This window comes from Chrysochloris asiatica, unplaced genomic scaffold, assembly GCF_000296735.1.
Source record: "Chrysochloris asiatica unplaced genomic scaffold, ChrAsi1.0 scaffold00030, whole genome shotgun sequence".
NCBI lineage: Eukaryota > Metazoa > Chordata > Mammalia > Afrosoricida > Chrysochloridae > Chrysochloris > Chrysochloris asiatica.
Window position 1 is genome coordinate 2,702,006 of NW_006408548.1, and position 22,708 is coordinate 2,724,713.

At 42.4% G+C, this 22,708-nt stretch overlaps 1 protein-coding gene across 1 annotated transcript in view; it reads right to left on the reverse strand.

Annotated features, from left to right (window-relative positions):
• TRIM71 (tripartite motif containing 71, E3 ubiquitin protein ligase) overlaps positions 1 to 22,708 on the reverse strand; it is a 101,381-nt gene that overhangs the window by 13,516 nt on the left and 65,157 nt on the right. Inside the window, exon 2 of the mRNA XM_006851586.1 lies at positions 7,238 to 7,405. Coding sequence (XP_006851648.1) covers positions 7,238 to 7,405 — 168 coding nt within the window. The remainder of the gene's footprint in view (positions 1 to 7,237; positions 7,406 to 22,708) is intronic.

The window sequence follows — 22,708 nt, forward strand, 5'->3', positions numbered from 1 at the left end:
ACTGTGTTATATATTTCAGATGGCATTGCATCTGTATACATTATTCATTTTGTACATATGTATAATTACTTTTTATAATATAATGATCTATAATTTAAATTCTTTAAAATTCATATTAACATAAATATATATGTGATCAAAAAAAAAATTATGATTTGCCCATAATCATTAAGTGTGCACATGATGTAAATATTCGAGGGAGAGATGCAATGTTTTTAAGAAATTGGTGGTAAATTTCCATTATCTTTCCATTTCATTTTTTGAAGAACTTTTAAAGCTCCCAAATCACTTACAGGAAGATGATACCAAGCATACAAATGAATCTTGGAATCACATCTAAGTGTCTAAGATGAGGTGAGCTCACAAGGAGGTTAACACATCCCTGTGTAGGGTTTCCAAGGAGCGGCTGGTGAGTTTGAACTGCCAATCTTGTGGTTCAAACCTACCTTGCGGTCCAGTATTTCTTATAGAAGAGGAGCCAGTAGACATCTCAATCTTTTTGGCACCAACACAAATATAGAAACGTGATCAGCAGAGTGACTTGGGTTCCAGAAGAGACTGGAGAGAGGCAGAAAACACCTCTGCTGTGTCTCTCGGGAGTGTGTATTACCTCCAACCATGGAGAGGAAGTTAACGGACAGACAAATGTCTATGGTTAAGGAATGAGAACGGAGTTCCTAAAAGTTTTTTCTTTTTTTTCTAGATAAAAGCTGTTAAGTGGAAATTAAAACACATGACCCCCAGGTGTCTGGATACACTGTATACTCATTTCATTTAAGGGCGGTGTAGTGTTGGTAAGGCTTTAATTCCACCTTCATATTTGGTCTGGCCAGTGTGTTTTACTTTCAGGATATGTTCTTACTTCATCTAGTGCAAAAGGACCCGTTAGTCATAGTGCTCCCAGTATCCTCAGCCAAAGCAGGAAAATGAAGAGAATCAAACTACTCAAATGGGATTTTATATATAGATGCTCCAAGCCTCCTTTTCCAAATCCTGCTGAAAAACGAGAAGAGTGGAAAAGGAGGGCTGGGAGAACACCTCACAGTCTTTGCCTACTAGAACAGGAAGAGAGCTCCATTTATGCCCACCCCTCTCTCCACTACATGGACAAAGCCCATGTTCAGTAGCAGAAATGAATGAGGTTGCCCTGGAGAAAGTGTTGGCACCATGATCCAGTCCCTGGACACCTGAAGCCTGATCCATCTATATTCTACCCAGCTACCTGACACTATTCATTCACTTTCAGCGGCTTGCAAACAAGAATCCTAATTAAGACAGCATGGGAAAAAATTTAATTGGGTCACAGTGCGTTAAAATTCTTCAGTCATAAATTTTCGAGTATATGTGTGTTAACCATAGTGGCCCAGTGTGAATTAAAAAGATCACTAGTTATGGATTCAAACCACAAATTCTTTATCACTGGTAGAGTGACCTTTAGCACAACTTAATCTCTTTGAAGCAAGGTTTTCTATCAACAAAATGCAAACAATGACACCCAGTCCTCATAAGACTGCTATATATACATAAAACACCTACTTCAGTTCCTGGATGAGAAGAGCAGTTCAACAAACAAGAGCCATTAATACTTACTGATAAAAAAGGGGAAGCCAGAGGACTATGGAGCCCTGGTGTGACTGAATATTTTTTAAAGCATTCTCTTCCATCGACAAGGAGTAAGAATGGTATACACAACAGATTTTATAAAAATAAAAAATCATTCTGCCATCATTTTTATTAGGTTACAGCTTAGGTTAAATACAATGCCATAAAAGTTAATGTGAAATAGTTATTTTCTCTTCGTAACATATTACATCACGCAAATCTGCTGCACAAGTCCTTTTCAAAGTGTTGAAGAGCAAAGATGTCAGCTTGAAGACTAAGGTGCACCTGATCCAAGCCATGGTATTGTCAATAACCTCATATGCATGTGAAAGCTTGAGAGTGAATAAGCAAGACCGTAGAAGAATTAACACTTTTGCGTTAAGGTGTTGGAGGAGAATGTTGAAAGTGCCATGGGGTGCCAAAAAACCCAACATATCTGTGTTGGAAGAAGTGCAGCCAGAGTGCTCCTTGGAGGCCAAATTTTGTCTCTCATACTTCAGACATATTATCAGGAGGGACCAGTCGCTGGAAAAGGATATCATGTTTGGTAAAGTGAAGGATCAAAGAAAAAGAGGAAGACCCCCAGTGAGATGGATTGGCAAAGTGGCAGTATCGATGGGCTCAAGCATGGCAACCATAGTGAGGTTGGCCCAGGATCATGCAGTATTTCATTCAGTTGTGCATATTATCACTGAGTCGGTACTGACTCGATGGCACCTAACAACAACAAGGTATGTTCATTCATTTCTTTCATTCAATTTATCTTTCAGCATCTCTCAGTTTAATTATGATCTTTTCATTGAGTTAGCAATACATCTGTCATATTTTTGTGATAATTAAATATATTCCTTCTTTCTAAATCAACTCCAATTTGGCGTGATGCTCTTTTAACTATGTCATCAACAATATAAATCATACTTTTGGGATATGTACTCTGTTTTGTGAATCTGCCAATTTATTTGCCAGTACAAATAATATGTTTTTAAAAGCTGATTAAAGATTTGTTTACTACATTAATACTACTAAGATCAAAAGAAAAAAATCTAGGACTGTTTCATAGACCCATGACTTTTAAACTTGGTGGTTATTGAAATCATCCATGCAAAAGGAATCACAACCTCATCTTAACTCTGCAGCCAGAATTATATTCTGCACAGGCATACTTTGGGGATAGTGCAAGTTTGTAACTGAACTAAAGACAGTATTGCAAAATAAAGCAAGTCACACAAATTCTTTGATTTCCCAATGCATATATATATGCGCACTTTAGTGTATCAAGGAGCTCTGGTAATGTAGTGGTTACAAGTCAGGCTGGTAACCTCAAGGTCAGCAGTTCGAAACGAGCAGTTTTTCCATGGAGAAAGATGAGGCTTTCTGCTTCCATAAAGATTTACAGTCTCGGAAAACCCATGCACGGTTGCTATGAGTCAGATCCGACTCTACGGCACACCTCCACCACCACAGTCTACCAAGTGTGCTACAGCATTATGAAGAAGTTTGGAATATTTTGAGAACTACCAAACTGTGACAGAGACACAAAATGAACACATACTGTTTGGAAAATGGTACTGATAGATGTATGGGTTGCTACAAAACTTCAACATGCAGCATAGCATTTGTGAAGCGCAATAAAACAGGATACGCCTGTCTAAATAGTAATTATTTTTCTTGAAAATGATAAGAATAAATATATGGGGACCCACATTACAAAGGTAAGGTATGAAGAAACTCACCACTGTGAAGAACATCTAAGTTTCAATGTCTCTCTACACCACTACATAGCAGAAAAACTACTTATATATACAAGTCTAAGCATCTTGTATAAGCAAACAAATGCATACCCTGTGATCTGTTGCAATCATCCCAGACTCATGATAACCCCATGTAAAACAAATGAAACACTGCTGGGTCCCTGCACCATTCCCATGATGGATTGTGGATCTGACCATTCTGATCTATTCAGTTTTCTTTGACCGATTTTTGTGAAGTAGATCATTTAGTCCATTCAGAAGATCCACTGAAATAAGGATGTCCTAAGATGCATTGGGTTCAAGCTCACCAGCTACTCCTTGGAAACCCCATACAAGGTTGCTATGGGTCGGAATCGACTCAATGGCATTTCACAACAAGATTCATTGGTAGGAAAAATCAAGAAGGTTAGAATTCGAAGCACCATGGTGCCCAACACCCTGTGCATTAGTAGCTGCTTTCCCCAAATATTTTTTTTTTTAAATGACTTAAAATTATGTCATTTAAAAATCAATTTTGTTGCAAATGTTCCCAGGGATGAGGACGACCTTGCATATATCTCAATGTTCCTCTGTAGTTCTGCTCAGTCAAATTTTGCTCAAAATATGCTGACCCCAGTGCCTTGTGATCAAATTAGGGAACCTAACAGTAAGCTGTCTCACCTTTCATCACCTGAAATCATGTATTTCAATGACATGCAACTCATTGTCCTGACCCCTGCTCTGCCCAGTTGTCCTTTGTATAAAATAGTTGTTCGTTCTCAAAACTGGGTCCCCATCAGTATTCGTATCTTGAAGGGCAAAGCTTATTTTTGTGATTTATATGGGAACTAACAACAACCTCGAGTCCTGGTGTGGCACTGTAGACTAAGCATTGGATTGCTAACTGTAGGGTCAGTTGTTCAAACCCACCAGCCACTGTAAGTTGCTGGTTCTGTATAACCATACTGTGTTAAGCTTTTTAAAACACAAAACCTCTCACCTCACCATAAGTACTGCCACCCCCTGCCACCTGGGCTGCCACCAACAAGAACGTAATTCATTATTCAGACAGTGCCGGGCATAGCACTACCAATTAATATTCTGATTTCCCCCTTTGGGTCTAGTTCTTTCCACTGCTCAGTCAGTGAACATGGAGAGTTTGAACACACAGTTTAGAAAAATGAGTGCCATCAACATCTTCTGTCTAATTCTTTCTCTTCTGAAATTTCATCGTTTTAACCACAGATCTCTTTAGCTACTCATGGCAACTAGTTTTTCTCCTTAGAGTGGCTGATCCCACAAAGCACAGGTTGCAGTGACACAGCCAAAGATCAGCAGCCATTCTCTAACTCATGCTTGAAAGACTCCATTCAAGTGCTTAATCTCCTAGGGCAAAGGGGGGAAATAAAAATCAATGCTCCCCAAAAGTCTCCATCAGTAGTTTGCAAATCTTATTGTACTTTAGAATCACCTGGGGTGATTTAAAAACCCTACCTGGCAGGTAATATCCCAGACGGATGGTATCACAACATAGTGTTTCAGATTTGCAGGAGATGACCGCATGCAGCTAAGATTGAGTACCAGAGTTCCAATAGACAACAACAGAGTTAAGACACTTAGCGAGGTCTTAACTGTGGTGGCATAAATGGTACATTACTACCAGCAAGAAAGAAGAGCTGGGGAATGGAGTATTTCAAGTGGACCTGAAGTCCCTTCACCAAGAACCTCCTAACACCAGAGGAAAACTGATATCAAGACACATGGAGATCTCCAAGGAATGCCAAGCTTATAGATGTTGAAGAGAAACTAGGATAAATCCTTCCCCTAGAGTTGGCATGCTGAATTTGGACTTTATATAATAAATCTGTGAGAACAAATTTGTGCTTTTTAAAGTCACTACATAAGTAGGTAAAACTAATGCTTGAAAGACTCCATTGAAGCTCTTGCTCTCCCCTAAGGCAGAGGGAATAATAGAAATTAATGCTCCCAAAGTAGGTTTACACCCTCAGAAACCCTGTACAGGGTCGCTATGGGTCGGAACCGACTCGACGGCACTTAACAACAACAACAACAAAAGTAGGTAAATAAGACAGATTTCTATGCTGGCATAAAATAGAATGATGAACCAGTGAAGATGCCGGTAAATGAAGCTTACAGTAACCTAGAAATACTCTGAAGGTAACTTAAAGAAATTAATAACTGGCATGTGAACATGGCAAAAACAGACTCTCTCACTCCCATAATTTGAACAACAGAAAACCTCGAACTCAACAAAAACAAACATTCCTTCAATGTAGGACCATGGTACTTCTAAGGAACATTTTTAAATTCCAAAATCTCCTTCAATCTCTTTCTTTAGGGTAGATGATTTCATTTCTCTACAATTAAAAAAAAATGACTAAATTCATTATTTGAATACTCTAGAATGTAAATACACTTGAAAAATGGTTCCTTATGCAATTTCTGCTGGAGACTGAGCAACATTTTTCAACTTTCAAGTTTATCTAACAACACAAGAAAAAATGATCATTTTCTATATTACTTAAAAGCCTTGTCACACCTGGGGATGAATCAAAAAGATTTAAAAATCAATTCAGGCACACTATTAACCAACTAAGGAGCCTGGTAGAGCAAATGGTTAAGCTACTAACTGAAAAGCTGGTTGGTTCAACCCACATGGTTGCTCTGTGAGACAAATACTGGCAATCTACTTCTGCAAAGATGACAGCCAAGAAAACTCTGAGGCAGTTCTGTCATATAGGGTCACTATGGATGGGAAATGATGCCACAGTAACATGACAACATTACCCAACTATGTACTATGTCAGGAGTCCCTGGGTGGTGTCATCCCAAAGGTTGAAGATTCAAGTCCACCTAGAGGCACATGGGAACAAAGGCCTAGTGATCATTTCCTCAAAAACTGAGCCATGCTGTTGTTGTTAAGTGTCACTGATTTGGTTGTGACCCTTGTAGAGGGTTTTGAGGAGCTTCTGGTGGGTTTGAACTGCCGACCTTATGGCTAGTAGTCTAATGCTATCCACACAAGGACCCCAAAACTCTATATCATAGTTCTTATTCTAATATATTTGGGGTTTCCATGACTTGGGGTTGACTACTATGTCAACTGGCTTGTTATATAAGAAAATTCTGCCAATTTCCCTTGTTAACTCTGGTAGTAGAGGAGTCATCAGAAGCAACCATCTAAAATAACGGCTTTTTATCACTATGACTCAGGGAATATCCAACCTTCTGAACCTCCACCTTCTGCTCACTGATTTCTGAAAACTATTAATAAATCAATTCACATAGCATAGGTCTCTAGAAAGCAAGAGTTTCCATCCTCAGTCTATCTGCAACCCTGACTCATAAGTACTAATGTCCACAAGGATTTGGAAGAGGACTAAGTGGGAGATAAGCAGATGATGTGATAGGGTGCAATCTAATAGCCTAGTTGTCTGGGAACTTTTACAAGCCCTGACTTATTTGTAACTTTCATAATATGCCCCTGATTAATGGGGCTCACAGGCCCCTCACTTCCATGAGATTGTCAAGAAAACCTACCCTCAAAGGACTGTTGCTAAATAGATGCCACAGAATCTCATGTAACTCAATGTTCCATACACCGCCCCACCACCACCACCACACACAGGGGGCCAAGGTTCTATGTGTAAGAAAACTCTGTTTCCATTGTGTTGACCCCAACACATGAGAACCCCATGTGTCCATGGAGAACTGGGTGCTACAGGATTTTCAATGGCTGGTTTTTTTTGGAAGCACCATCTCCAAGTTTTTCTCCTGAGGCATTTCTACTCTTTATTTAGTAGTTCAGAGTGTTAACCATCTGTACCACTTGGGGTTCTCGATGGTCAAGAAAGACGTGAAAACAAAACGTATGGAGAACTTACTTGGATTGCCTGGCGGCCCTGCTGGGCATCTGCCAGTAGTTGGATGGTGAGGGCCCGTGAGTCCTGCAGCGCTTCTTGGAGGTAAATGAAGCTGTGGCCTCCGTGACGGCCCATCGTGCACTCGCGACAGATGGGCACCGAGCAAGTGTCACAATACAGGTGCAGCACCTGGGGAGGGTGGGAGGTGAAAGGCATTAAAGAGGGTTCATGGTGGCAATAAGGAAAGCAGATCAGAGTATCAGGACCCCCACACCCTACTTCCCAGCCCTGTAATGAAAGGGAGTAATGCTGTCAACAGCGAACACAATCACAAATTCCTACTCCCTTCTGCCCCAAATCAATGGGAAAACACATCGACTCCCACAATGCAACCTCCATTTCATTCAGAACCATAAGTGACATGTTTCAAAGGCAAACGTGAAACACAAACCATCCTTCTAGCAGGAGAGACTTCCCTGAATCTCACATCAATCACCCAGAAAAGGTACTAGATTATGTTTCTCTAATCTGAGATTGGTGGCCTATGTAAAAGAACATGCCAGGAAAGGTTTCTCTTGCCATCCTAGTTCTTGGATGTGTGAATCAAGGTTAAGAGCCAGTATTAATCACTCTTACACCAGAGCTTGTTCCCATTCTCATTATCAAGAAGATTAGTACCAAGTGCAAAGCATGGTCCTCATAGGCACTCAAGCAAACTATGGGCTTAAGCTTCTGGAACTAAGGCAAAAAGCTAGTAGAGTAAGGTCAGCCAGCTCCTCGCCTTTCTTCTCTCTGCCAAGTTATTCCAAGGAGTTGAACCTGGGAGGCAGCCAGTGCTGACAGAACTGCTTTATGTGATGTTATATGTTTCCCTGGGGCCCTGCATACTGTGTGTGTGTGGGGGGGGAGTGGGGGCAGCTGGCACAAGCTCCACCTGCTGATAAATGAGGAGCTCTCAAAAGATCCTTGGCACAGAAACTGGGCCAATGCCGTTGCTGTGTTCCTCCACAGAGCAAGGCACTTAGCCACGCTCTCTGTAAATATTTTCTGGATTGCTTTCAAGGGCAGAGCTTAAATTCGCCTCTGGTACACCTGGGTGTGAGGGAAGCCAGGCAACAGGCAAGGAAGCTGTGCCCAAAACATACTCCACAGATGAAAGAAGAGAGGCTGTGATAGGCTCCAGGCCACACAGCTAACAAGGGCAGAGCAGGGCGGCCAACTGGAGTCTTCTGAAGCGCTATTTCTAACAGGCACACACATGGTTACTATCGCATCATCGGAATACAATCCGAATTTCCCCCCAGAACACTTGTACTGTGCAAGGCACCTCGCTCAGAATTGTGGAGAGTGAGGATGTGAGACTCCAGAGGCAGGGAAGGGGAGAGTGCTGCAGGAGATTAAGACAGGAAAGGGGAGCTGACAGTACCATACATAAAGGGATGGTGGACCTGGGGGACATAAGGGAGCTGACATTGTAAGAACCGGGCTTCTTGCCTTCTAAGTGATGATTATTTTATTAACCAACCAAATCTAAGCATGTTGTTGTTGTTACATGTCGGCAAGTCAGTTCCAACACATAGTGACCCTCATATAAGGTTTCCAAGGAGCAGCTGGTGAGTCTGAACCGCTCAAACAGACCTTGCGGCCCAGTGCTTTAGCCCAGAGTGCCAAACCAGGAAATGTTCAATTGGAAATGACCTATCCACTGGCTCAGTCAAGCAAACAGGCTTGCTATTTCACTTGTTGTTAAATGCCACCCAGTGTCGGTTCCAACCCACGGCGACTCCTTTATAGCAACCAAGACTCGGTTAACTGTGAATGTTAATAGGAAGGTTTATAATCCATCATGATTTATGCTTATATGGGGAGTGGGCTTGAACAACTAACTTTGCAGTTCAAACGACTTTGCAGTCTGATGCATTAGTGCACAGTGCAACACAAGGACAGTAGGTTCACCATTTATAGATTATCTAGTCTGAGAAACCTAAATATTAACCAAAAGATGCTGTGCTATGTAAATTGAGGAAAAATTCTCAGACAGTTCCCTTTTAACATGTGGTGCTAAAGCAATTCTACCAGTTTCAACAACCTCCTTCCCTTTGCTCTCTTCCATTTGTCATGGGAATAAATAGGGATAGTGAATAGGGATACACTCTTATACTAAGTCTAAAACCCTTCCATCAAAAGACTGCTTTTAAATTACTATGAAAATTGCCTCTCAACTATCTGGCCCTTCTTTTGCCAGGCAGCTAAGCAATCCGAAAGCTTCTCTCCTCTCTATATCTTCCCTCCTTCACTGTTGGTTAATGTGACTAACAGAAATCTGACAGTTAGACCCCCCTCTCTGCTCCTGTGAGGGAGCCAATCTGTGGTGCATAGAAAAGAACCGTAAACTGTTAGTGGGAGCTTATCTTAACCTTGTTTGGGAGTCCTGGTGTGGCGCTGTGGGCTAATGTGTCAGACTGCAAAGTTGTTTGAACTACAAGGTCAGTGGTTCAAGCTCACCAGCTGCTCCTTGGAAACCCTATACAGGGTCGCTATGGGTCGGAACCGACTCGACGGCACTTAACAACAACAAACCCCTATCTAGCCTTCAATTAATTCAACTGTGAAAACAGTGGATCTGTCTAGATATACCATAAGTGGGTGGCTTTATTCAACTAAAATTTTTATTTTCTGAGTTTTGGAGACCAAAGGCCCAAAATCATGGTGCCAGCTCTAGGGAAAGGCTTTTCTCTGTGTCTGCTCTTGATGAAAATCATCATCTCTTGTCTGCTTATTTCCTTCAGGGTTCCTTGGTGATTCTAGGTGGTCTGATATAATCAAGAAAACCTATTCCCCCAAATGGGATCACATCCACTTTCTATTGGGGAAGGAATGTAAGGTGAAGATTCCAGCACTTTCAGGGTGGTGTGAGGATTGCAACAATTCAATCCATTAATAAGATCTGCTTAGGTACCCTTAACCCTCCCACTCTGAGGCAATACGAAAACAGAGGCTTACAAGTAACTCTGGGCTGACCTAGGAAACAGAATTCCAGGTCTCAACTACACAACTACAAGGAACTATGGTGATTTGCCTGAGTTTTCATGTGTTACCCATAAAATACAGAACGTGGATTATGTTGGGCAGAAAATACACTCCAAAAGAAGCACTGGACCACAAGGTTAGTTTAAATCACAAGGTCGGAAGTTCAAACTTACCAGCTGCTCCACAGAAACCCTATACAGGGTCACTATGAGTCGGAATGGACTCGAGGACCCTTAACAATTCATGCAAGGGGAGCATGATGACTCTGTACTATATAAGCAGACTCAGAGGCACTCTAACAACAACAGCAGATGCAATGACTATAAAAGTGGAATCATGAAGTTCTAAGTGTCTAGGACACACTGTGATTTCAGAAGGGCCAGTGTTGGTCCATATTCAGGACTGCCTACAAAGACCAGCAGAACTGATCATAAAAATTATGGGTGGATAAAAGTCAAGAAACCAAACAACATGTTACGTTGATCAAATCTGCTACAAAAGACCTTTTTGACATTTTTTAAACCAAAGATGTCATGTTGGGGATGAACGTGCAGTCTGGCCCAAATTATTGTTTTTTCCAGTCGCTTCATATGCATACATAAGATGGATAATGAAAAGGGACAGAAGAATTGAGGCATTCAAACTGTAACACTGGGGTGGGGGTGGGGGGTTGTATACATCATAATCTGTCAGAAGAACAAACAAATATGTCTTAGAAGAAAATACAGCCAGAATATTCCTTTAGCAAGGGAAGCTGGCGAGACTTTAGCCATCAGGAAGAACCAAGCTCCAGAAAAGGACATCCTGTTTTGTAGAGTCAGTGAAAACAAGAGAAACCCTCAGTGAGGTGGGCTGACATAATAGTTACAAACACAGACAATTCTGAGGTTGGTGGCGGACCAGGCAACTATATTGTTCTGTTATACATAAGGTAGCTATGATTCACAGCCAACACAGACAGCAAGTAACAACAAAAGCACAACCTTAATGTGCTTATTAATAATTTTAACTCATAATCCAAAAACTAAAACAAGTCCAATTTTTATAAACCTGTTGGCTAAATTTAGAATAAAAGATTGGGAAAGCTTTAATGCTACATTTAGAGCTCAGTATTTTTATCTACCTGCATTTTCTCTAAGATAAAGAGTCACAATGTTAGAGCTTGGGGGGGGGGGGGCGAGAGTAGGGAGGCCATCAAGTAACGATGTGTATTCTCTGTGAATGGCTAGAAAGTTGTTTTAAAGAATAAACTGGAGTTTTCCACCGAAAGGGCGATGCAGGCCATCAACTGAGGGAAGGGTGAGGAAGAGGTTCACTAGCTGTAGGAATTCCAGGGCTGGTGAGGGGCTTCCCGGGCAGATGCATGGACACGCCCCCTGGGCCTGGCGACAATCCGGCTGCCCCTGCTGAATGGGGCAGGCTTGACCTCTGACCCAGCAAGTGACCACCCTCTTCCCTGCCCCCAGCTTCCAGCAAGCCCCACCCAAGGCCTTCCTCTCTCAAAATTTCTAAAATACCAGGCAGAGACAAAGACCCAGGAATGTAGGCCCAGCGGGAGGGGAGGAGGAAGGTTAAAGGAAAAATAAATAAAAATACCAAGTGGGCAGGATTACCTTCCCCACCAGTTAAAATAAAATACTTTGTCAATGACAAAGACTTTGTGTGTATGTGTGCTTCTGGAATCTGATTTTTACAATGACTTGTGGTCCATCCAGGATGGGAAACCCATCACAAGGAGGCCCGCTAGAGAAGCCTGGTGTCCTGTTAGAGCAGCCTGTATCTGTGAGAACAAGCTTCAGGTTTAAAAGACAACTAACCATATCATGGTAAAGGAATGTAAACTGAAAGAATGAATGGAAGGGGCCTCTGATGGCGTGAGTGAAATTGATGTCACAATGAAAATATTAAGAAATCAGCCCAAAAATATTTTCTAAAACTTAACAAAAATAAAGTATAATTAACGGACCTAAATTTATTGAGATTTCTACAATATCCCTTTTGAATGATTGAACGTTTATTTGGCCTCACACAAGCTGCGGGGGGAGATCTGACTCTCCAGCCCCTGTCCATAGAAATGGTGACAACAAGGGGTTCCAGAAGCAAAGTGGGGCCCCTGAAGCTCTTGACCTGTATGTCATGAGGTACAACAGAGGGAGGGGTTCGCTTAAAAAATGTAACATTTGAGGCTACATTCTGAATCAAAGCTGTACTTGATTTAAAGGAAATGCACTGCAGAGTGGTCCAGACCCAGGACAGAAGCCCCTCCCCTGCAGCTCTGGTCACGTGCAGCCCAGGGAGCTGTGGCCCGGGAAGAGCAAAGAAAGGATGCATCATCAGGACTCCAGTTCAAAATCTCCAGGTTAAACAGCACAGTCGGACTGTGAACAAATTCCTCTCCCTCTTTGGTAGGAAAGAAAATCTTTATAATGATTTTATTATTATAATTATTATCTTTTAAAGCACAGATAGCTTTTTAAAAAATCTATTTTGATTTATAAAATGTAACCTTTTTAAAATTATTCTATATGTATTAAAATTTTCTGAAGACAACCTTATATTAGACTTTTTTCACTTACTTGGAAGATGTTCTGGATCACTCCATATAGAGCTACCTAAAGTATATTACAACAGTACACTGAGCTGATAGAAGTTTTAAATGGTTTTCTGGCTTTTGATGGGGGGGGAAAAACAAACAATGCTACAATGAAAACCTTGTTCTGTACGTTACTGTTGTTGTTAAGCAGCTTCTGGCTCACAGCAATGATTATATATATAGCAAGGGTGGGGAACATCTTGGCCGGTAGGCCTTATAAAGGTTTGCAAAATCATTTGGTCTAGCCCTGCCAAGGCAACGACAGTTTAAGTCATCACATTAGGTGTGAGTTAATTCAATGTTTGAACAAATACAGCAGGCTAATTTTTAAGTTGTTAATTTTGTATGGTCCATTAATGATTTTATGAAATTTGGGAGAAAATACATTCATTCCCAATCCCTGCTATATAGGGTTTCTGAGGAGGGGCTGGTGAGTTTGAACTGCTGACCTTTCAGCTAGCAGTCCAGTGCTTATCCTACAGTACTACACTAGTATTGTTCTTTATACCACCCCCCTCCCCCCAAAGTTCTCACGTGGTAATATATCCAATTGCAACATCACTTGATATGGTGGTTATTAAGGAAAAGAGCTACTTGCAAGTGGGCATAATAAGGACATAAGTTAGAACACAAATGGAAGTCCGAATTCCTATTCCCCACAAGAGGCCAGCCACAGAGCAGAACAGCAGCATTTGGACACAGCCCACATCTTAGAGTTCAGATCCATCTGATGGGAAGATTTCAGTGGGGGATCCTCAGTAGGAGACTATCCTCAGTAGGAGACTATATACAGTAGCCTGTATCCTCAGTAGGAGACTATCACAAATGCAAAATGTATCCAAAATTGCACCCTCACTCTCTAATTTCAACCTTGTCAAATTCAGGGAGCCCTGATGGTGGGTGGGTTAGGTGTTGGGTGCTACCCTCAAGGTACTTGGTTCAAACCCACCAGCCATTCCACAGTTCAAAGATGAGGCTCTCGGCTCTCTACAGAGTTACTGAAACCCTAAGGAGCAGCTGTACTCTGTGAGGAGGGAGTGACTCCATGGCAGTGGGGAGGTGTCTTTAAAGGTAGAAAAGAGATGCTAAAAAAATGTTAACCCCAGAGGGTACCAGTGAGGTAAACACTGAGTTATCCTGTTCAGATCCAGAATCCCTTTTCTGCAAAAAAACTAAAACTCTGGAACCCGAAAGTTTGTTTTTTTTTACAAACCCTGAGCTGGCATGAAATTATTTCTAATTTTTACCTACACCATCTGGTGTATGTTTTCATGCATTTCACTGCAGAAATAGTAATACTTTGAGGTGCTGTTTCTTAATGTTATGTGCTGGCTTTCTAAAATGTGAACATTTTAAGGCTAAGCACATGTGGTCCCAATGGTTACAAGGTAAGAGGGCTTAAGCATGTAACACTGCCAGACCAGCTGCCTAAATAACACCTGTTCCCAGGTCAAACAAACAAGGCTACCTGGGAGCCAGGGAATGCCTACAGATCTTCCCAAAGGGAAGTCTGGAAGCTATCCAGTCAGACTCTAGGGATGTGGAGATTTGCAAAACACACACACAAACAAACAAACAAACAAAAAAAAAAAACCCCACCATCAATGGAAGTCAATTCCTACTCACAGAGTACAACCACTCTTTAGGGGCTTCAGAGACTTCATCTTTTAACTTTGGAATGGCTGATAGAATGCTGAAGTTAGCATCCGAAACACCTAACCCAGGCACCACCCACCAAGGCTCCTTGAATTTGTCAAGGTTGACATCAGAAAGGTTGCAACTATGCACACACTGCAATTGCTAGTGTCTCGCCTCAAAATGTATGTATACATATCCTTGAAACTACAGGGCAACACATTAATCAAATTAGCTTTTCCTGCTTGTTCAATTTAGTGACAGCAATCACATTAATGTGCAATCATCAAGAATATCTATTGCTGGATTTCCATCACCACACAAAAATTTTGAATGCTTCCTAAATAATGACTCCTCCAAGGGAGAAACATCAATTTGGAACTCATTTATTTGAAGATTTTGTGCCCACTGGAAAGTGGCACAATATGATCCCTTGTTCCCTGTTCCTTATAGGAAACTCCTGCTGATGGCTGCTCCCTAACAGATGTGGTCTCCCTCCCCTCCCAACACCAGCAACTATCACCCAGCAAGGTGTTTCTCCCATGCCCACACCACAAACTCTGCCTCTAACTCCACCAGACCCCCTCTCTACTGTAACCTAACACCTGCTTCCTTGCCTGTGAGGTCAGGCATTCTTATGATGTGGTTCAGCTTCAACTTTTATGTTCCAGAAATCAGTCTGTCCCATGTCCCAAGATCTTCACATCATTTCTCCTCCCTGAAAGGGCCCCTCCTTGTAGCCCAAGCATATGCTTACACAAACTTTTCTTTCCCCTTAAGTTATTATTGTGAAATGAGTGATAGTGGTAGTTTACATGGGGGAACATCGGTTTTACACTCATCATATTCATTTCATTGCAACGATTACAATCCCTATCATTCAATAGTAATTGATTCTATTCCTTTTTTGGGGGATGTGCACCAAAACATTCAGGAATATACAATCATTCAAACAGCCAAAAAGCACACCCTGCAAGCCTGGCCCCTGGTCCCCAGCATACATCCCCTCTCCCATGTGTCTAGAGTCCTCAGCTGCTCTGGTCTCCATGTCATCACCTCTGCTGTCTCCACTTCTCTGGGTAGGGTCCCACACTCCACTCCCACTCTTCTCCCTTGATGGTCCCAGGGTCCTCCACTCCGGGACTGTAAGATCAACCACTCACCCCTTTTTACTGCAAAACTTCTACCTTTACAGTTGCAACAATCGCAATTAGTCATGATAACAATTACTCACTATTGAATCATGAGAGTCTTGTCCCCATCTTCTTTCACCAGACCTGTCTAGCTAGACAGGATGAAAACCACTCAGTGGGGACTCTACCTTCCCCTGCACACTCTGAATCTAAATTTCCTCTTGAAAACTTATAAACCTGTCACTTTGGGCCTTCATAGCCTCCCCCCACCCCCCATTTTAAGTAGCCAATGTCTAAGTTGCCCATCCCTATCAACTCTGAGTACAGAGGGGATGGGAATGATCCTTAATATAAAGATTCATTCCCTCTTGGTTGGTATTTTAAAGTATTACATCCATAAGTAGGAGCTCTGGTAGTGTTGTGGTTACGAATCGGGCTGCTAATCTCAAGGTCAGCAGTTCAAAACTACCAGCTGTTCCGTGGAAGAAAGATGAGGCTTTCTGCTCCCCTAAAGATTTATAGCCTTGGAAACTCTGTACAGGGTCGCTATGAGTCAGAACCAACTCCACAGCACATAACCACCACCACCACCACCACCACATCCATAAGTTTAGGTCCAAGTTCATCAAGATTGTAGCTTTTACACTTGTTTTCTTTTTAAAAAGAAATTTTATTTTATTTTCCCCTCTTTTCCTTCCTCTAGTCGGGTTCTGAACACCCAGCCATTGAAGTTAGGTCCAATGGGCACTATCTGCAAGTTTGGGCACTCTTGTGCATGCATAGCCCCTCATTTCATATCAACATATCACTCTCAGCTCTAGCCCTCCATGGCTGTGTCCTTGTTCATGGGCTCATGGGCTCAGGAGTCCTCTAGTCTCACCATACTTCTGGTCAACCAGTTCTCACCATAGTCCAGCCTACACAAGCTTTAAAATATTAATATACACTCAAAAAAAAGAACTGTTATCTTTTGGAAACTAAAACAAAGGGGCACCAATGATTAAGTAAGTGAGTTCTTGTGCCATTATTGAATGCTTGAATTTGGTGGTAATTTTTGTTAAGTGCTGTGGAGTCAGTTCTGACTCATAGTGACCCTGTATAGGGTTTCCGAGGAGCAGCTGTTGGGTTTGAACTGCTGACTTTGTGATTTGCGGTCCAATGCTAATCCTGCAGCACCACACCAGGAGTGCTACTGGCTCATAAAACTGTCAGAATTATTACAGTTCATATGCTTGGCTGCTAACTGAAAGGCTGGTGGTTTCAGTACACCTAGAGGTGCTTCAGAAGAAATATCTGGTGATCTACAAAAGAACCAACAGATCCAGTTTGGAAACAGTACAGTCAGAGTGCTCCTTAGAGGCCAACATGGCCAAACTTCCTCTCTCATACTTTGGACAAATTGTCAGGAGGATACAGTCGCTGGAGAAGGATATCATGTGTGGTAAGGTGGAGGGTCACAGAAAAAGAGGATGACCCCCAACGAGATGGATTGGCCAAGTGGCAGCATCGATGGACTCAAGCGTGGCAACAGTAGTGAGGTTGGCCCAGGATCGGGCAGTGTTTCATTCTGTTGTGCATAAGGTCACTATGAGTCCATGCTGACTCAATGGCACCTAACAACAACAACTTCTGAAAACTCAGCCACCAAAAACTATGGAGCACAGTTCTACTCTGACATGCACAGGGTTCTCTGGAGTAGGAATCGACCCAATAACAACTGGAGGCAAGAAAGAATGATATGTAACTCAGGTATTTGTTCTTAGGATTCTGAGTTAAGGAGTCATGGTTTGTTGTGGGGTTTTTTTGTTTGTTTGTTTCCAGGTGTGTTTGTGTGTGAGTGTGTGTGTGTGTGTAAGTGAGCTATAAATATAAAGGGCAGGGGGATGGAAATTTGGGGTAGGAAAAAAAGTAGCAGTTAGAAAAGACTAACAGTTTCCCAATTTGAGTCAAGTTGGCCTCCCTGGTCCTTTGTGAAACAGAGGTCTAATCCTTTCAATATAATTGCGATGTTGCAAAAATACAAAAGGTGCCAGAACATGACAAATGCAGGATATATGACTGACTCAGGGGTTTGTATAGCAGGTCTGTTTGTTCTGTTACCTGGAATAATCCACTCATTTCTGGGACTGTGGATAGTCAGGGTCTGCCCTAGTGGCACTCTTTTGACATGCATCCTGCTTCTACCCCCTGCCTTTCACAGCTGTTGATCACTAATAAAACAGTATGTTAACCAAAGTCTGAGAGTCTGCCTCTCCAGAACCCCACCTACTGCAGCTCCTTTGGTTCTTAGGACAGCTATTATTACTTGTTGGTCTTCTACATTTGTTCCCTGGTCAGAATGATTTGGAGCCAAACCCACATAAGCCTGAGGTCCATCTGTGATTGGTCATGCCCACCAAGGTCAACAGAGTTTACTGCCTAAAGCCCAAAGTCTCTCTCTTTCACACTTGAAGGCTTTAAGGTGAACCCAAAATAAAACAGCATCTCCCCCAACACTGGCAAATCGACACACTTGTGTTTGAGATTTCCTCAAGTGGATTCAAGTTATACTCCATAACACTGAGTCCTATGAAGGGACTTCAAAAAGTTCATGGGAAAATTTCATTACTTCTCATTTCATTTTTCCACTTACTGATTTATTGAAACCCCCTCGTACTCTGAAACACGCTGGAATTTTATTTGAACCGCAATGATTGGAGGGAACACAAGGACATGTATTCTGAGTGATGGGTATGTTCTCTTGTTCATGAGAAGTGGCCACACAGGTGTGTGTACAACTCTCAAACTAAAACTGTACCCCTGCAAAATCAGTGTTTTATGTAAATTTTATCAATTCAATAGCTCTTCCCCACCAAAAAAGTAGGGGGAAACACCAGCTCTCACACTTAAGTGTTGACTGAGTGAAGCTTGGGGCCTAGCTTCAGCATGGCACTCTTCATGGATCAGAATCCATCCATTAAATACATATGGAGCCTATATGTGAGTTACTTCAATGGTCCTACATAACTGACTTCTAACTGGTTGCTACCAGTCTTTTCTACAACGCTTCCATTAGTTATTATGTTTCCTTTGCCATCCACTATAAAGGTTCACTTCAAATTCTATCTCACAAAAGGGAAACAAACACCAACTCACTCCCTGGAGGTTTTTTTAAAAAAATTAGAACCCTGAGTCCGATTTATAACACCACAGGCGGCCGGTGGTCACAAAGCCATATGAAATCATTAGTGTCCCAGCTGCCAACCTGGCATGTCTCTGACCTCTGGTATACTAATGAGTGGAGTGGCCAATGAAGCTCCCAGCAGCAAATAAAAGAGATCTGTTCCAGACTGAGAACAGTGTCCATGTAAATGACAGATTTTAAAAACCCAACGGTAAAAAACACAGATTTGGACATAGACATAAGAGTCTTTCCATTTGCAACAGTCAGTGATACCTGTGGGCTAGTTTTTTAAACTAGCCAGACTCTGTTGGTGGTCTACATGTAACTCAGTCCTCGCCTCTTAAACAGTGGGCAACACTGTGCACTTGAAACCCCTTCGCTCCCCAGAGAAGCAAAAGGGGTTTCAATTGCTTGTGTGGCTGAGATCACGTGGACAGGTGGCTTTAAAGCAAGGGAAGACACTTATCACCTGGGCAAAAATTGGCTTGAGACAGTCTGCTGCCCTCTGTCTTGGTTTGTGTGTGTGACTCTGAGTTTTCATAATAGAAAAGGTTCAAACCTGTCATTTAAATATCAAGGTTATACTATACTGTCACATACGGAACAATTTTAAGAGTTGATTGCCTTCCAGATCAAAGGTTAAACAAGGAATTTTGTTTTAATCCCGAGTTGTTGACAAGAATTATTTTAATTGGGAAAGAACCAATCCCAAGAAGCAGTAAATAATGCATCTACACCAAAGCCAAACGTAAACTCGTCCCTTGGGATCCAGTGTGGGATCCAGTGTGACTTACGGCAACCCTGCGTATTAGAGTTCTATCCACAGGGTTTTCTCAGCAGTCAAACAGATGGCTCCAAGCCTTTCTTCCACAAAGCCAATGGGTACGTTCAAATCTCCAACTTTTAGGATAATATTCAAGCATTTAACTGTTGGCACCACCCAAGGACCTAGAGAAATAGAGCCTCTGTGGATTCTTGTAATGTCATTAAGTGCCCACTTCTCAGTAAGTGGACACCAAGGCTAAGGTGGGGAGCTGGCTCATGCTTACTAACTCCTGGCATGTCTGCGACACATGAGGTTGCCCAAGCCCCTGTTATTCTCCAGCATTTCCCTCAAACTCCAGACATTAGCAACACAGCATGTTGGAGTACTCCTCCTCCTCCTTCCCTATGAAATTCAGGAGTCACCAGGGCCTTTCTCAGTTTTCCTCTAGGAGTAAAAGGTAAGTTGAGCAAGACACAAAAGGGACCTCAAATCAGATCTCCAGTAAAATAGTATGGGACAAAGGAAAGGCATTAGTCTTGCCATGAAATCGTTTGATTTTTAAAACGTTTCCCATGTTAGAAGATTTTTTTTGGGTCAGTCAACTTAAATTCCTCTTTTCTCCAACAACAGGAAATCTAGTATCAGTGTGCAGCCACACAAATGCCAAAGGACAAGGAGAAGGACCACAAATGCCAGGCCAGAGCACCTATCATCCACCCACCCTTGGGAGTCCTGGTATGGTACTGTAGGATAAGCACAACCTCAAGGTCAGAGGTTCAAATCCACCAATGAAACCCTATATAGGGTTGGTATGAGTCGGAATCAACTCCTAATCCACACCAGGAAAACCAGGAGAATATGAGTCCCAGGGTCAGTTCTGACATCCAGGCAGTTACTGGGAGTGTCTCACCAGAGAAAGAAAGTAACCCCACCCAGGGAAAAAGGAGACCTCCTCCTATCAACTACCAAGGACCTAGGAGGGCCCTGGAGAAGAGGGAAACAGCACAAAACATAAAAGGCAAGATAGCTCATATTAAAAACCATTAACATTTAAAGCCTTTTTAAAGAAGGGTTTGGGCATGGATATCACTTTGTACTTAGGATAGTAAATAGGCAAACCAGTGGAAACTTGGTCCAGAAGGAAAAAGAACTGAGCAGCAGGAAGAAAAGGCCTATGTGATGTGACCTATGGAAGAAAGGCTGGGCTCAACCTGTGCTAGGATCAAAGACGTTGTTGTTAAGTGCCTCCTGAGTCACTTCCGACCCACAGCGACCCTGTATAGGGTTTCTGGGGAACAGTTGGTGAACCTGAACCGCGGATAATCCCACCAACTGCCACCCAGCCATACCAGACGCTGCAAAAGCCAGTAATGACACCCTTGTTCCTCAAACAGTCATCTCCACCTCTTACCACTAGTGTCCACAAGCTCTTCAAAGAGAGCAAGCAAAAAATGAGAAGCAGAGGAATGCCAACTTAAACAAATCCAACTGCTTTTTCAGTGATAGTAATCCTAGCGACAGAGTAGAACTGCTTCTCAGAATTCTCAAGACTGTTAAATCCTTACAGAAGCTGGCAGACTCCTTGTGGTTAGCAGCCCAACACAATGAAGTCAAATTCCTCCTTAGAAGTCTAGATTCCCAATTTCACTCACCATCCATTGATTTTTCCCTTCTGAAAATGAAAATGAAAAATAAAGTCTCATATGTAACTTTGCCACTTCTTCCCAAAGAATGACAATTGTGCATTGCTAAAGGGGGAAGCCATCTTTTGAAAGCTGTACCTGCAAAGGCTGTATAACTTAACTCAAGACTGACTCAACAGGTAATAGAATTAGGAATCACCCCCAGCTTCTGCCTTACAGGAGGATGAGTGGCAGAACCTCCCTGGCCCACCCACCAAGCAGATTTAAAAAGGTGGGAGAAGCCAGGCATGCCAGGGTGGGAAGAAATTAAATTCCCAGTCTCTGAGCTGAAATAATCAGATGGCTGTTGTTGTTGTCAACTGCTGTCGAGTCGATTCCGACCCATAGCGACCCTGTATAGGGTTTCCGAGGAGCAGCTGGTGAGCTTGAACTGCCGACCTTGCTGTTCAAAACGGCTTTGCAGTCTCGTGCATTAACCCACAGCGCCACGCCATTTATATAATCCAAATTTCTAATAAAAATAGGGAAGGTGGTGGTGGTGGTAGTGTATTGTGGTGTCGATTCCAACCCATAGCGACCCTGTACAGGGTTTCCGAGGCTATAAATCTTTACGGGAGCAGAAAGCTCAACTTTCTCCCATGGAATGGCTGGTAGTTTCAAACTGCTGACCTTGAAGTTAGCAGACAGATTCGTAACCACTGTGCTACCAGAGCATCTTAAAAATAGGAAAACAACTTTTAAAATGGTCTCTAAAATTGGGCCCTGAATTTCCTACCCTGGTGCATTGTTGTTGTTGTTGCTAAGTGCTGTCGAGTCGGTTCCGACCCATAACGACCCTGTAGAGGGTTTCTGAGGCTGTAAATTTTTATGGGAGCAGAAAACCTCATCTTTCTCCTGCAGAGCAGCTGGTAGTTTCAAACTGCTGACCTTAAGGTTTGCAGCCCAATTCGTAACCATTAGGCCCTGTGTAAACTGGTAAAATCGGGAAGAAGTGAGATATTAGGTGGGAGGCATTCTCACTATTTGGTTGCAATGAATTATCAAATTGGTGTGTTTTGTGGTTCTGGCCCCATATGGGTTTATCCTTAGTCCTTCTGCCCCAGTAATCCATTGCACCTAAAACTAGAAAGACCTTCCTTTCCCAAGAGCCACTGCCTGGCAGTCTCAGTCTGGCCTGTCGGCTTTCTGGTCAGTCATGAGGAGCCTCTGAGCGACACATTTGCCCTGCTAGGTATTTAAAACTTAGCCTGCACCTCAGCGGTTATCATCTCTGGTCCCTCAATACCCTTATCGAGTATGCTGCATTTACTGTAAATATTGGGCTTTTACTATTTACACGATTTACACGACTCCCCGGATTCAAAAGATTGGGAGATTTAAAACAAACTCAGGAGATTTCTAGTCCTCTATAGCTACCTGCTATGCATAGCTGCTATGACAAGCTATGGACAACATTGAGAAGTATGAGTATTCCAGAACACTTAATTGTACTTCTAAGAAATCTGTACCTAGACCAAGAAGCAGTTGTT